Genomic DNA, 13,738 nt, shown 5'->3' with positions numbered 1-13,738 from the left:
GTATTTTTCTGTGATTTCAGGTATTTTCTGGCTGAAATTGAGGGACCTGAGAAAAAATCTGATTCAGAGGCTGAAAAAGGACTGCAGATGCTGTTGGATTCTGACCTCCCTGCACTCGAAATAGATTTTCTGGAGCTACAAAAACCAAATTGGCGCGCTCTCAATTGTGTTGGAAAGTAGACATCCAGGGCTTTCCAGTAATATATAATAGTCCATACTTTTCTCGGGTTTTGACGACGCAAACTGGCGTTCAAACGCCAACTTCCTGTCCTATTCGGAAGTTAAACGCCAGAAACAGGTTACAAACCAGAGTTAAACGCCACAAACAGGCTGCAACCTGGCGTTTAACTCCAAGAGAAGTTTCTACACGTGTAAAGCTCAATGCTCAGCCCAAGCACACACCAAGTGGGCTCGGAAGTGGATTTCTGCATCATTTACTTATTTTCTGTAACCCTAGCTACTAGTTTAGTATAAAAACTACTTTTAGTAATTTATTTCATATCTTTGGACGTTTAGTCCTTAGACCCTAGGTCTTGGTCATTCTGGTTCCCTCTCTGGGGCTGAAGCCAATGAACACCATTATCACTTATGTATTTTCAATGGTAGAGTTTCTACACCCCATAGATTAAGGTGTGGAACTCTACTGTTCCTCATGAATTAATGCAAAGTACTATTATTTTTTTATTCAACTCAAGCCTATTTCTTCTCTAAGATATTCATTCGAACACAAGAACATAATGAATGTGATGATTATGTGACACTCATCATCATTCTGACCTATGAACGCGTGCCTGACAACCACTTCCGTTCTACATGCAAACAAGCTTGAATGTGTATCTCTTAGGTTTCTAATCTAAGATTAAAACCTTTGTGGTATAGGCTAGAATTATTGGCAGCCATTCTTGAGATCCGGAAAGTCTAAACCTTGTCTGTGGTATTCCGAGTAGGATCTGGGAAGGGATGACTGTGATGAGCTTCAAACTCACGAGTGTTGGGCATAGTGACAGACGCAAAAGGATCAATGGATCCTATTCCAACATGATCGAGAACCGACAGATGATTAGCCATGCAGTGACAGCACACTTGGACCATTTTCACTGAGAGGACGGACGGTAGCCATTGACAACAGTGATCCCCCAACATACAGCTTGCCATGGAAAGGAGTATGAATGATTGAATAAAGACAGTAGGAAAGCAGAGATTCAGAAGGAACAAAGCATCTCCATACGCTTATCTGAAATCCCATCAATGAATTACATAAGTATTTCTATCTTATTTTATTTATATTTTAATTATCAAAACCTTATAACCATTTGAATCTGCCTGACTGAGATTTACAAGATGACCAAAGCTTGCTTCAAGCCGACAATCTCCGTGGGATTGACCCTTACTCACGTAAGGTTTATTACTTGGACGACCCAGTGCACTTGCTGGTTAGTTGTGCGAAGTTGTGAATAAGAAGTGAGATTATAATCGTGCATACCAAGTTTTTGGCGCCGTTGAGATCACAATTTCGTGCACTAGCTATGCTCAACCCACTACTGAGCAAGTTAACTACATGGGCAACCCCTCCAAAAATCCCAACAATGACCCATATTTGAATACTTTTAACCAGAGATGGAAGAATCAACCTAACTTTGGGTGGAGAGAGCAGCCATAGAAGCACCAACAGAGCTTCAACAACAACTAGGGTGGACCCAGTCAGAATAGGTTTAATAAACAGCAGTTCCAACCCTCTCAGCAGCAACAAGGACACTCTCAGAGCCAAGACACTCCCGACCTGGCCACAATAGTCTCTGAACTTTCCAAGACCACGCATAGCTTTATGCAAGAGACAAGAGCTTCAATTCGGAACTTGGAGGTACAAATGGGTCAATTGAGTAAGAGGATACCTGAGAGACCCCCTAACACTCTTTTCAGTAACACAGAGGTAAATCCAAGAGAAGAGTGTAAGGCCCTTGACATGACCAAGGAAGTCGAGCCTAAGGAGGTGTACGCTACTGAGGAATTAAAGGAAGAAAAGGCTCAATAAGAGACTGAAAGAGCACTATTACACACCCCATTGGTGGCACAAGAGCCTGAAGTACAACACCCTCAGAAACTTCAAGAGGAGACCAAGAATGAGCAGTTGACTCAATTATTGGAAATCTTTAAAAAGTTGCACATCAATTTTCCTTTTGTTGAGGTATTGGAGAAGATGCCTCCCTATATGGCCTTCATGAAAAGCATACTCTTTGAGAAGAAGACCTTGAAGAGAGATGAAACTGTAGTCTTGACCAAGGAGTGCAATGAACTAATCCAGAGGAAGCTACCCAAGAAGATGCCAGACCCCGGAAGCTTCCTAATTCCCTATATCATTGGGAATGTTATGTTTGAGAAAGCACTATGTGACCTTGGTTCAAGCATAAATCTAATGCCGCTCTCCGTTATGAAAAAGCTGGGAATCCAAGAGGCACATCTTACAAGAATAGCACTGGAGATGGCTGACAAGTATCGGAAGCAGGCATATAGGCTAGTGGAGAACGTACTGGTCCAGGTTGGAGAACTATTCCTCCTGGCAAATTTTTTGATACTGGACATGGGGAGGATACAAATGACTCCATCATCCTAGGAAGGTCATTCCTAGCCACTGGAAGAGCCCTAATTGATATAGAGAGAGGAGAATTGGTGCTGGTTGCATGAGGAGTGCATGGTTTTCAAAGTTTTCAAACCTCCACTACTATCTAACAAGAAAGGCACCTGCATACAGAGCTCAATGCTTAAGCCTTCTCACTTGGTGAAAAGCCATACAGTCCCCCTGATATCAAACCTAAGTTTGGTGTTGGACATTCAACACCCACCAAAGATAGAGGAGGCCCCAAGAAGAAGGTGCCCAAAGGTTGGAGGAACAAGAAGATTCCTACTGAGGACTTATCCCCTGGCATAAAGGTTGTGTTAACAAGAAGCCCATAACTAGCATTAAACGCCAAAAAAAAAAAATATTACTCCCCTGCTGGTGCTAAACACCAGAACTAGTGTTTAGCCCCCAGGGAGCAGTCAGCAAGGATGAAGGAATGGCTTTAGCCATTGGTTACACCCCAACCCCAACCACTTTTGACCAATTCAAACTTTATCCATTCTCTCTCCTCTTTACCTACTTTTCCATCCACATTCATTCATCCCATCACCCATCACTTCCCTTGATTCTCTCAACCCACCTCCTACTCCACCCAATCCACTCTCATCTATCCCATCCATCTCTCCTCCCAACAACCCAAATTCAAATTCAATTTTCCCCCCACCCTTCCCCCATGATCGAACCACACCCAACCCCCACCTATAAATATCCCAACTCCCTTCCACTTTCACCACACCTTACACTACTCCCTCCTCTTTCCTTACCCTTCACCATACACACTTCCCTTTTCCCTTTAGCCCCCCTTCTTAGCCAAGGCCAAAGCCTTTTTCTCCATCCTCCTGTATCTCTTTTCTTTCTCCTTCCTTATTTTCTTTTCTTACTTTGCTCGGGGACGAGTAAAACTTTTCAGTTTGGTGTTGGGCACTTTGCTTTCTCTTTATTTTTACTATCTCTATGGCACCCAAGACCGAAGAATCCTCCTCAAGAAAGAGGAAAGAGAAGGTGCTTACCTCCGATCTATGGGACTTCACTCAGTTCTCCTCTAAGACACATGAGGAGCATTTTTATGAGGTAGTGCACAAGAAGAAGGTGATTCCCGAGGTCCACTTCGATCTAAAGCTGGATGAATACCCGGAGATCCTATACCAAATTCTAAGATGAGGTTGTGAAGTTCTGGCCAATCCCGTAATTGAGGTTGGAACATCGATGGTGCAAGAGTTCTACGCCAATGCTTGGGTGACTTACAAGCATATCAGAGGCGTGAATCCGGAGCCAAAGAACTGGCGCGCTATGGTCAGAGGGCATATCATAGATTTTAGCCCGGAGAGTGTGAGGGTGGCGTTGCAGTTACCACCGTTCGGAGAGGACCCTCATTCATACACTCATAGGATCAACACTGACCAGAGGTTGGATCAAGTTCTTGCTGACATTTGCCTCCCCGGAGCTTAGTGGAAGAGGGATTCTAGAGGTAAGCCATACCAGCTGGGTAGGCATGACCTCAAGCCAGCTGCTGGAGGATGGTTGGAGTTTATCCAACGTTCCATCCTCCCTACGAGTAACCATTTTGAGGTTACAGTAGAGAGAGTAGTGATGATTCACTGTATCATGCTCGGCAATGAGGTGGAGGTGCACGAGGTGATCCCACTAGAGTTTCACAGGATAGTTGACAAGTCCTCCACCACTGTAAGACTGGCTTTTTCTCATCTCATCTACCGCCTATGTGTAGCAGCTGGAGCTCACATTGATGGAGATACCCTGATCAGCGTTGAGACCAATCACAAAGAAGGGTATGAAGCATGCTAGAGAGCTCGGGCAGGGACCGCAGTAGGAGCCAGTTCCACCGCCTCCACAGGATCTTCCAAAGATGCCTCAGGGAGTTTATTTTCCTCCCTGTGATTACTGAGATCAGTTGACCATATCTATAGGGGAGCTAATATCATCTGTCGATCAGCTGAGGATAGAGCATCAGGATCACGCTACACTCCTTCACCAGATGATGGAGGAGCAGAGGAGGCAGGGGCACGATATAGAGGAGCTGAAGCACCAGAGAGGATTCTTCGGAGGAAACAGCACCCACCATGACTGAGGTAGTTAAGTTTCATTCTCCCTTCATTTATCTTATTTCTTTTTTTCAAAATTTCACTCTATTTTTTATTTTCTATTTTGAGTTGCATGATCACTAATAGGATTTTCTTGCTTTTTAGTTTAGTTGTTTATTTTAGTATTGTATGTATATTTTAAAAAGATGTCTCATGTATTGTGCACTGAGCTTAAACAAAAATCAAAAGAAAAAAAGAAAACAATGAAATGAATGAGATTTTGAGTATATATTGTGTGTTCTATTTACTTTGATGTGGCGGCATTATCTTTAATTCTGAATGTATGAATGAACTATGCATTTTTGATGTTGGAGTTAAGAATATTGGTTCTTGAGGAACAGGAACTTAGAGAAGTATTATTGATTCTCTGAAATAAGAAGAAAATAGATTCTTGAAACAAAACAAACAGCAAAAAGAATTGAAAAGAAAAGAAAAATCAAAAGATAAAGGTCCAAGGCTTTGAGCATCAATGGTTAAGAGAGTCAAAACTGATCCAAAACTCAAAAGAGTGGTTTTCCCTAACTATTCATACCCTGGGTCGAGCTATCCGACCTAGGGAGATCGAAGACAAAGCAACCGACCTCTTCAAGTCAGGACCCCGACCTCTTCTTTAAAAGAGTTCGGCCAAATCGACATGAGGGGCCCAAACAGGCCCAAATGAAGGGATACAGCCCAATCTAAAGGCAGGGCAGTTCCCCAGAAGATAAGATGACCTCACTTAAAGATAAATATAAGATAACTAACTTATCTTATCTAGAAAGGTCAGCCTACACTACTATAAATATATTGGAGCACCCATGTATAATTCATACTCTGATTCTACATAAAATACCTGCTTAAAGCCCATGCTAACTTAAGCATCAGAGTCACTTGTAGGTACCACCACCCTCCGAGTGACAACGGATCAACAACACCACCAAGTATAATAAGTTGGACACACCAGCTCCGGCCACCACAGCAGATCTCATCCGAGATCGACCTTCAGTTTTAGGTAACCCTCGGAACATTGGCGCCGTTACCGGGGAACCTGGAAGTCATCCCTTCACCATGATAGACGGCCATGACAACGACCACGACTTTGGTTTGATGGATAGAACGCCAAACAAAAATGCGGACGCCACATCAAAAGATGTGCCTCAAAACAAGGGGGATAAACAACCCTCCAACCCAAATACAGAAATCTTGGAAGCCATCCGAGAACAACAAGAACACCTCAAACAGCTCGAACAAGAGGCTGAACACCAGCGAGAAGCTGAAAGAGACCTCCGCAGAGAAACCAGGCGACAACGAGATCTAAAGGATAAGCTTCTAAAGCTCGAAGTCGACTTCAAGACCAGAACTACTCACTCCAACCATGAGGATAATTCCCACAAGGACCAAGACCCCTTCAGCAAAGAGATCATGAAAGCTAAAGTTCCAAAAGATTTTAAAGCTCCCGACCTGACGCCATACGATGGTACCTCGGATCCCAGCCATCATCTCAGCAATTTCAGGAGCAGAATGTATCTCACCGATGCCTCGGATGCCGTTCGATGCAAAGCCTTCCCGATAACCCTGACAAAAGCAGCCATAAAATGGTTCGACAGTTTACCTCCCAGGTCCATCACAAGTTTTGACGATGATAAACCACTATTTTATGGTTTATCTTGTGCTAATTTGAGTGGATTTTATCCACTATTCTCACACTTATTCATACTAATTGCATGGTTTTATATTTTCCTTCCTAATCTTGTGCTATGATTGAAAACATGTTTTCTGGGCCCTTAAATTTGCTATGTTTAATCCTCTCTTATTACCATTCGATGCCTTGATATGTGTGTTAAGTGATTTCAGGGTTTATAGGGTAGGAATGACTTAGAGGATGGAAAGGAAGCATGCCAAATGTGGAAGGAATACAAGAAATTGAAGGAACTACAAAGCTGTCAGCCCTACCCTCTTCGCACTCAAACGGTCATAACTTGAGCTACAGAGGTCCAAATGAGGCGGTTCTAGTTGTGTTGGAAAGCTAACATCCGGGGCTTCACAATAATATATAATTTGCTATAGCTTCCCTGAAGATAGGTGACGCGCATGAGTGGATCACGCAGACGTGTGACCTAGAAAAAATGCAATCCACGCGTATGTGTGGACGACGCGTACGTGTGACTTTGCCGCGTGCTGGACGTACCAGAAATCGCTGGGGGCAATTTTTGGGCTGTTTTTGACCCAGTTTCGTCCTAGAAAACACAAATTAGAGGCTATAAAGTGGAGGACTTAATTCATTCATACAGAGAATAATACATTATTCATAATTTAGGTTTTAGATGTAGTTTTTAGAGAGAGAGGCTCTCTCCTCTCTCTTAGGATTTAGGATTAGGATTTCTCTTAGGTTAGGTTTACTTCTTCTTCATTCCAGGTTCAATTTTTCTTTAAATTCTGTTTCTCTTCTACTCCTATTTATGCTATAATTTTAGTTTGTTTACTTTCCCAATTTGATTTATGAACTCCATGTTAGAATTGATTTTCTTTATTTAATGCAATTTGAGGTATTTCAAATTTATGATTGCTTTCTTCTATTTATGATATAAATAATTTAGATTTTTCCCCTTTTGGCTTTGGTTGAGTAATTGGTGACACTTGAGTTGTCAAACTCAGCTGTTGATTGAAAATTAAAAATTGCTGATTGATTTGGATCCCTCTAAAGCTAGTCTTTCCATAGGAGTTGACTAAGACCTGAGGAATCAAGTTAATTAGTCTACTTGACTTTCCTTTATTTAGTAAAGGTTAACTAAGTGGGAGCAATAAACAATTCTCATCACACCTGATAAGGATAACTAGGATGGAATTTCCAGTTCTCATACCTTGCCAAGAGTTTTTCTAGTTATTAATTTACTTTCCTACTATTTAATTTCCCTGTTCAACCTTTCAATAACCCATAAATATACCTTTCTCCAAAACCAATAATAAATCATACTTCTCTATAATTCCTTGAGAGACGACCCGAGGTTTAAATACCTCGGTTATAAATTTTATTGGGTTTTGTTACTTGTGACACCCAAACTTTTGTACGAAAGGATTCTCTGTTAGTTTAGAAACTATACTTACAATGTGATTATTCTTATAAAATTCTTTACTTGCAGGAAATCCGTTCGTCAAAATGGCGCCGTTGCCGGGGAATTACAATTGTGTGCCTTATTATTGGTTATTATAAATATTTTATTTTGCTTGTTTATTTGTTTTTATTTTTATTTTTAATTTTCATTAGCTACTATGAATTCTCACCCCTCTGGTTTCAGGTTTGGTTCCAATGTTGTTGTAAGGAATGGAAACTATAATGAAAATAGGCATCAAGGTTGGAAGAATCAAAGATGGGAGGAGCCACAAGGATTTGATCAACCCTCTTGACAACAACCCCCTCCAATGCACTATAACCAACAACCATTCGATGATGCATACCAAGACAATAGTTATGGTGGACCTTTTCATGACAATCAACCTGCACCAAACTACTATGGTCAAGAGCCATTCCAGGGAGCGTACCAAGATAATGAATATGGTGGACCCCCTTGTGGTTACCAACAAGTCCCATCATATGCCTATGAACCACCTCCTCAACATAGCTTTGAACCACCATACTCACAAGCCCCCTACTACCAAACACCATCACATGATCCTGACCCTTATTCACCATCACAAGACCCTTACTGGGTCGTCCAAGTAATACCTTACGTGAGTAAGAGTCGATCCCACGGAGATTGTCGGCTTCAAGCAAGCTATGGTCATCCTTGTAAATCTCAGTCAGGCGGATTCAAATGGTTATGGGATTTTGATAATTAAAATATAATTAAAACAGAAAATAAGATAGAAATACTTATGTAATTCATTGGTGGGATTTCAGATAAGCGTATGAAGATGTTTTGTTCCTTCTGAACCTCTGCTTTCCTATCGTCTTCATCCAATCATTCATACTCCTTTCCATGGCAAGCTGTATGTTGGGGGATCACCGTTGTCCATGGCTACCGTCCATCCTCTCAGTGAAAATGGTCCAAATGCGCTGTCACCGCACGGCTAATCATCTGTCGGTTCTCACTCATGTTGGAATAGGATCCATTGGTCCTTTTGCGTTTGTCACTACACCCAACACTCGCGAGTTTGAAGCTCGTCACAGTCATCCCATCCCAGATTCTACTCGGAATACCACAGACAAAGTTTAGACTTTCTGGATCTCAAGAATGCTGCCAATTGATTCTAGCTTATACCACGAAGACTGTGATCTCACAGAATGAAAGGCTCTGTTGTCAGGAGAGGAAACCATGCGTCGTGAACCAGGAGGCTAAGAGATATGCATTCAAGCTCGTTTTCATGTAGAACGGAAGTGGTTGTCAGGCACGCGTTCATAAGTGAGAATGGTGATGAGTGTCACATAATCATCACATTCATCATGTTCTTGTGTGTGAATAAATATCTTAGAATAAGAATAAGCTTGAATTGAATAAAAAATAGTAGTAATTGTATTAATTCATGAAGAACAGCAGAGCTCCACACCTTAATCTATGGGGTGTAGAAACTCCACCGTTGAAAATACATAAGTGAAAATAGGGTAGACATGGCCGAGTGGCCAGCCTCCCATGGAGGTCTCAGAACATAAAAATTACATAATGTGTTCCAGAGATTCTGAGAAGAAAATACAATAGCAAAAGGTCCTATTTATAGAAAATTAGTAACCTAGAGTTTACAGAAATGAGTGAATGATGCAGAAATCCACTTCCGAGCCCACTTGGTGTGTGCTTGGGCTGAGCATTGAAGCTTTCACATGTAGAGGCTTTTCTTGGAGTTAAACGCCAGCTTTGGTGCCAGTTTGGGCGTTTAACTCCAGCTTTTATGCCAGTTCTGGCGTTTAACGCCAGAATATGGTAGAAAGTTGGCGTTTAAACGCCAGTTTGTGTTATCAAAACTCGAGTAAAGTATGGACTATTATATATTTCTGGAAAGCCCATGATGTCTACTTGTCAACGCAATTGAATGCGTGCCAATTGTGTTTTTGTAGCTCCAAAAAATCCACTTCGAGTGCAGTGAGGTCAGAATCCAACAGCATCTGTATCCTTTTTCAGCCTTTGAATCAGATTTTTGCTCAGGTCCCTCAATTTCAGCCAGAAAATACCTGAAATCATAGAAAAATACACAAACTCATAGTAAAGACCAGAAATGTAATTTTTTAGTTAAAAACTAATAAAAATATAACAAAAATTAACTAATTCATATTAAAAACTACCTAAAAACAATGCCAAAAGTGTATAAATTATACGCTCATCACAACACCAAACTTAAATTGTTGCTTGTCCCCACATATGTCCTCACATATGTCCATGAGGGCTTGGTCCAACCTTTGATAAAAAACCAGCTTGCCTCTTGCGTCTCTCTTCCATTGAGCGCCTTCCACACATATGTCCATGAGGACTTGGTCCAACCTTTGATCAAAGTTGACCCTTCTAGTGTAGGGGCGTGAATCTCCTTGCATCATGGGCAAGTTGAATGCCAGCCTTACATTTTCTGGACTGAAATCTAAGTATTTCCCCTGGACCATTGTGAGCCAATTCTTTGGGTCCGGATTCATACTTTGATCATAGTTTTTGGTGATCCATGCATTAGCATAGAACTCTTGAACCATTAATATCCCGACTTGTTGAATGGGGTTGGTGAGAATTTCCCAACCTCTTCTTCGAATCTCATGTCGGATCTCTGGGTATTCACTCTTTTTGAGCTTGAAAGGGACCTCAGGGATCACCTTCTTCTTGGCCACAACTTCATAGAAGTGGTCTTGATGGACCTTTGAGATGAATCTCTCCATCTCCCATGACTCAGAGGTGGAAGCTTTGGCCTTCCCTTATCTCATTCGAGAGGTTTCTCTGGTCTTAGGTGCCATAGATGGTTATGGAAAAATAAAAAAGCAATGCTTTTACCACACCAAACTTAGAAGATTTACTCGTCCTCGAGCAAAAGAAGAGAGAAGAGAGTAGAGGAAGAAGAAATAGAGGAGATGGAGGGGGTTTAGTGGTTCGGCCAAGGGGGAGAAGTAGTGTTTGTAGTATGTGGAAATGAAGGAGGGATGAGGGGTTTTTGAATTAGGGGTTGGATTTGGGAGGAAAAGTATTTGAATTTGAATTGTGAGGTGGGTGGGGTTTTTGGGGAAGGGTGGGTGGAGGTGATTGGTGAAGAGATGATGGGGAAGAGAATTGGAGGTGATTGTTGAGAGGTATTTGGAAAAGGGTGTTATGGAAATGTGTAAAGAAGAGAGAGAGGGTGGGGATCCTGTGGGGTCAACAGATCCTGAGGTGTCAAGGACTTCTCATTCTTGTACCATTTTGGGCGTGTAAACCCCCCTGGAGTGCCAATCCTAGCGTTAATACGCCAGGTTGCTGCCCATTTCTGGCGTTTAACGCCAGCTTTTCTTCCCTTTCTGGCGTTTAAACGCCAGCTTGTTACCTTTTTTCTGGCGTTAAACGCCAGTTTTGTGCCATTTTCTGGCGTTAAACGCCCAGAATGGTGCCAGACTGGGCGTTTAACGCCCATTCTGCTACCCTTACTGGCGTTTAAACGCCAGTAAGATCGTCCTCCAGGGTGTGCTATTTTTGATGCTGTTTTTCATTCTATTTTTGCTTTTTCAATTGTTTTTGTGACTTCACATGATCATCATCCTAAAGAAAGTATAAAATAATAATACAAAATAGAAATTTAACATAGATAGATAAAAATTGGGTTGCCTCCCAACAAGTGCTTCTTTAATGTCAATAGCTTGACAGTGGGCTCTCATGGAGCCTCATAGATACTCAGAGTATGATGATGGCCTCCCAACACCAAACTTAGAGTTTGAATATGGGGGCTCTGTTTGACTCTGCATTGAGAGAAGCTTTTCATGCTTCCTCTCCATGGTTACAGAGGGAGATCCTTGAGCCTTAAACACAAGGTGATTCTCATTCACTTGAAGGACCAACTCTCCTCTGTCAACATCAATCACAGCTTTTGCTGTGGTTAAGAAGGGTCTGCCAAGGATGATGGATTCATTTATACTCTTCCCAGTGTCCAGGATTATGAAGTCAGCAGGGATGTAAAGGCCTTCAACCTTACCAAGACATCCTCTACAAGTCCATAAGCCTGTTTCCTTGAATTGTCTGCCATCTCTAGTGAGATTCTTGCAGCTTACACCTTAAGGGTCCCTAGCTTCTCCATTATAGAGAGGGGCATGAGGTTTATACTTGACCCCCGGTCACACAGAGCCTTCTTAAAGATCATGGTGCCTATGGTACAGGGTATTAAGAATTTTCTGGGATCCGATTTCTTCTGAGGTAATTTCTGCCTAACCAAGGTATTCAGTTCATTGGTGAGCAAGGGTGGTTCATCCTCCCAAGTTTCATTACCAAATAACTTGGCATTCAGCTTCATGATTGCTCCAAGGTACTTAGCAACTTGCTCTTTAGTAATATCTTCATCCTCTTCAGAGGAAGAATACTCATCAGAGCTCATGAATGGCAGAAGTATGTTTAGTGGAATCTCTATGGTCTCTATCTGAGCCTCAAATTCCTCTGGTTCCTCATTAGGGAACTCCTTAGAGGCCAGTGGACGTCCATTGAGGTCTTCCTCAGTAGAAATCACTGTCTCTTCCTCCTCTCCAGGTTCGGTCGTGTGGGTTATGTTTATGGCCTTGCAATCTCTCTTTGGATTCTCTTCTGTATTGCTTGGGAGAGTACTCGGAGGAGTTTCAGTAATTCTCTTACTCAACTGACCCACTTGTTCCTCCAAATTTCTAATGGAAGACCTTGTTTCAGTCATAAAACTGAGAGTGGCCTTAGATAGATCAGAGACTATGTTTGCTAAGCCAGAGGGACTCTGCTCAGAATTCTCTGTCTGTTGCTGAGAAGATGATGGAAAAGGCTTGCTATTGCTAAACCTATTTCTTCCACCATTATTACTATTGAAACCTTGTTGATGTTTTTGTTGATCCTTCCATGAGAGATTTGGATGATTTCTCCATGAAGGATTATAGGTTTTTCCATAGGGTTCTCCCATGTAATTCACCTCTTCCATTGCAGGATTCTCAGGATCATAGGCTTCTTCTTCAGAGAAAGCTTCCTTAGTACTGCCTGATGCTGCTTGCATTCCAAACAGACTCTGAGAAATCATATTGACTTGCTGAGTTAATATTTTATTCTGAACCAATATGGCATTCAGAGTGTCAATCTCAAGAACTCCTTTCTTCTGAGGCGTCCCATTATTCACAATATTCCTTTCAGAAGTGTACATGAATTGGTTATTTGCAACCATTTCTATAAGTTCCTGGGCTTCTTCAGGCGTCTTCTTTAGATGAAGAGATCCTCCAGCAGAGTTGTCCAATGACATCTTGGACAGTTCAGATAGACCATCATAGAATATGCATATGATGCTCCATTCTGAAAGCATGCCAGAAGGACACCTTCTGATCAGTTGCTTGTATCTTTCCCAAACTTCATCGAGGGATTTACCTTCCTTCTTTCTGAAGGTTTGGACTTCCACTCTAAGCTTACTCAATTTTTGAGGTGGAAAGAACTTTGCCAAGAAGGCATTGACAAGCTTTTCCCAAGAGTTCAGGCTTTCTTTAGGTTATGAGTCCAACCATGTCCTAGCTCTGTCTCTTACAGCAAAAGGGAAGAGCATAAGTCTGTAGACCTTAGGGTCAACCCTATGGGTCTTAACAGTGTCACAGATTTGTAAGAATTCAGCTAGAATTGATGAGGATCTTCCAATGAAAGTCCATGATATTTGCAATTCTGCTGCATTAGAGAAACCAATTGAGGCTTAAGCTCAAAGTTGTTTGCTCCAATTGCAGGAATTGAGATGCTCCTTCCACATAAGTCAGAAGAAGGTGCAATAAAGTCACCAAGCATCTTCCTTGCATTTCCACCATTGTTGTTAGGTTTGGCCATGACTTCTTCTTTTTCGAAAAGTTCTGCAAGGTTTTCTCCTGAGAGTTGTGCCTTAGCTTCCTTTAGCTTCTTCTTCAGAGTCCTTT

At 41.8% G+C, this 13,738-nt stretch overlaps 1 protein-coding gene across 1 annotated transcript; it reads left to right on the top strand.

Moving 5' to 3' along the window:
* Positions 2,210 to 2,611, top strand: LOC107615883. The gene has a single exon (XM_016317902.1). It carries the CDS (start codon positions 2,210 to 2,212, stop codon positions 2,609 to 2,611), a length of 402 nt encoding a protein of 133 aa, XP_016173388.1.

Source organism: Arachis ipaensis, chromosome B09 (genome assembly GCF_000816755.2).
Source record: "Arachis ipaensis cultivar K30076 chromosome B09, Araip1.1, whole genome shotgun sequence".
NCBI classification, from domain to species: domain Eukaryota; kingdom Viridiplantae; phylum Streptophyta; class Magnoliopsida; order Fabales; family Fabaceae; genus Arachis; species Arachis ipaensis.
This window is presented reverse-complemented; position numbering and strand designations above follow the sequence as displayed.